The following is a 2,996-nucleotide window of genomic DNA, read 5'->3' as shown; positions in this document are numbered from 1 at the left end:
ATAGGCAGAGGGAGAAGCAGGCTCCATGCACCGGGAGCCCGATGTGGGATTCGATCCCGGGTCTCCAGGATCGCGCCCTGGGCCAAAGGCAGGCGCCAAACCGCTGCGCCACCTAGGGATCCCCAAATATTCCAATTTCTTTATGATAGTTACTCCCTTATATGACCTTGTGTCTAAAGTGGATAGCAAGGAGAATGGCTGAACAATAAACAATAATGCTACCTAGAGTAGTAGAAATGGACTAAGATCATTGTCAACATTTTAGTAATTGCTTAAAGGACTTAAACCAGTAAAATTTAACTTTTCTGTAGTGGGTGGATCCCGCTACCTTCACTCAATTGGACATAATAAGATACACATTTTAGTAGTGAATGCATTTTATACATTAACATGATTCTCAGACAAAATAGATATATATTTTCTGATTTATAAAACTGTTCATAATATAGCCCAGTCAGTTTCATTGAGTTATGGTTGTGGGGAGAAACAGAGAGGGAGTAACATGGAAAACATACAAAAAAAGTCATCAAATATATTTATTATTTACTGACTCTTACCCTTTTAAGCTCCACTTGTTGACTTGTATATACATTCACAGTTGACCTCAAGACTTACATTCTTTTCAGATAAAACAATCTCTGGACTCTCCTTCGTATTTGTTGGGTCTTGATACTATAAATGATGGGGTTCATCAGGGGTGGGAAAAGGATATAGATGTTGCCCATGAGGACATGAACCAATGGTGAGAGGTGTTTCCCAAAGCGATGCACCATAGTCAGACCAATGATTGGGATGTAGAAAACTGAAACAGCACAGATGTGAGATACACAAGTCTGCAAAGATTTGATTCTCTCCTCCCGTGATGCAATAGCTAAGACTGCATGCAAGATCATGATATAGGAGATAAGTATGAGCACTGCATCCAACAATAGGTTGCTGATTACTAGGGCCAGACCATAAATGCTGTTGAAACGGATGTCTGAACAGGCCATCCTAATTAAGTCTTGGTGCAGGCAGAAAGAATGAGAAAGGATATGGGGGTGGCAATAATTTAAGAACTTTAGACGAATGATAACTGGAGGTATGAGTAAAGAACTCCTACATAAGATTGTCACCCCTATTTTCATGATTTTGTCATTAGTGAGGATGGAAGAGTAGCGTAATGGGTTGCAAATGGCAATGTAGCGGTCAAAAGCCATAGCAAGGAGGACAGAGGACTCCATAAAGGACAGACCATGGATGAAGTAGGACTGGGCAATGCAGGAATCCAGGCTGATCTCACGAATGATCCCCCACAGCACCCCCAGTACCGTGTACATAGTGGACAGCCCCATGCACAGGTCAGTGAGGGCCAGCATGGCCAGGAAGTAGAACATGGGCTGGTGCAGGCTCGGCTCAGTCCGGATCACATGCAGCACCATGCAGTTTCCCAGGAAGACCATAGCATAGATGGAGGAGAAAGGGATGGAGATCCAGAGATAGTGAACTTCGAGGCCAGGAAAACCAGTGAGAATAAATCTGGAACTACTGACATTCAAGATAGAGATGGGAGACATTAGTAGATGATTGAAAATATTCCTAGAAAGTTGCTACAAATTAAATTGATTTATAATCCTTGAATTTCTAGTAATGTTTGTTTGCTTTGAAAGGAAAATAAATTAAAATATAATACAATTTCCTTAAGTGTCATAAACTCAAGAAACACAGAAACCTGTTTCTGTATTCCTTTGGGCAAAAATCCATTGCCTTGACAGAAATTTTTGAAGAACAGTGAGTAGATATTCCAAGAGACTAGGGTTTTTAATGCAGAAATAATGATGATAATGGGTCCACAGGGTTTGGATTTGGGGCTGGACTTCGGGAAGTCTCTGTTCATTCCTAAAATAAGATAATGCATGATCTGTGTATTCTTTTGCCATGGCGGTCATTATCCTCAGTAAACTGTGCAATGCATTGCTAATTTTTCTCTTGGGTCCCACAACTGTTTCCATAACATCCCAAAGGAAATGGACTGATTAAAGTAATCTAACTTTGCAGAACATTACAATTTAACCAAGAGAGTCCTAACAAGCTAGAAGGAATGAGAACTTCTTTTTTTTTTTTTTTGCGCCTTCCACATTGTTTAGCCCCTCTCTAAATCATGCACCTTTTTAGTTGTACTTCTTATATTTTTCTTAATTTTTATGTATCTCATTCTGTTTGAGATTTCTCCTTTTTCTGACTCTTACAATGTTTTTATCTTTTACACCTTTTTATACAATATAAGTGATTTTTTAAACTGGAAACTGGGACACCTGGGTGGCTCAGTGGTTGAGTGTCTGCCTTCGGCTCAGTGCATGATCTTGGGGTGCCAGAAACTGGGACACCTGGGTGGCTCAGTGGTTGAGTGTCTGCCTTCGGCTCAGTGCATGATCTTGGGGTGCCAATCAAGTCCTGCATCGGGCTCTCTGCATGAAGCCTACTTCTTTTTCCTCTATGTCTCTGCCTCTCTTTGTCTCTTGTGAATAAATAAACTGGAAATTACTAAACCAATACTTCATCTCAGGTAATAGCTAGAGAGAGGACAGTTAAATCAAATGGTACATATTTATTTAACTTCCTAAAATACCTGCCAATGCGTCTTCCAAGGCAACCTACCATTTGACATTGGGACCAGCAGTGTTCTAGGCTGATACTTTGTATGGCCAAGTTTTTATTTGTTTGTTTTCTTTTGTTTTGCTATGTTGATAGATGTGTAGGGATGCATCATTGTGGTTTTTAACTTGTACTTCTCTTATGATATTTTTTGCATCTTTCCACATGCTTACTTGTTGTATATATACCTCTTGGTGAAGTGCTTGTTCAAACAATTTTCTCTTTTGTGATGAAGTTCTTTTCCTCTTCCTGAATTTGATGAGTTATTTACACATTTAGATTACAAAACCTTTAGCAAATACATGATTTGCAAATTGTTATTTTCAGGTTGTAAATTGTCCTTTATTTCTCTTAATAGTGAC

The 2,996-nt window shown here is 39.5% G+C and overlaps 1 protein-coding gene across 1 annotated transcript; it reads right to left on the bottom strand.

Annotated features, from left to right (window-relative positions):
* Positions 1 to 611: 611 nt before the first annotated feature.
* On the bottom strand, positions 612 to 1,556 carry LOC140615508 (olfactory receptor 51V1-like). The gene has a single exon (XM_072795372.1). The coding sequence runs from the start codon at positions 1,554 to 1,556 to the stop codon at positions 612 to 614; it is 945 nt and encodes a 314-aa protein (XP_072651473.1).
* Positions 1,557 to 2,996: the final 1,440 nt, after the last annotated feature.

Source organism: Canis lupus, chromosome 23 (assembly GCF_048164855.1).
Source record: "Canis lupus baileyi chromosome 23, mCanLup2.hap1, whole genome shotgun sequence".
NCBI classification, from domain to species: domain Eukaryota; kingdom Metazoa; phylum Chordata; class Mammalia; order Carnivora; family Canidae; genus Canis; species Canis lupus.
This window is presented reverse-complemented; position numbering and strand designations above follow the sequence as displayed.

What these genes read in the sequence shown, in the direction of transcription:
- LOC140615508 (XM_072795372.1), bottom strand. Translation starts at nt 1,556, where the DNA reads ATGTCTCCCATCTCTATCTTGAATGTCAGTAGTTCCAGATTTATTCTC.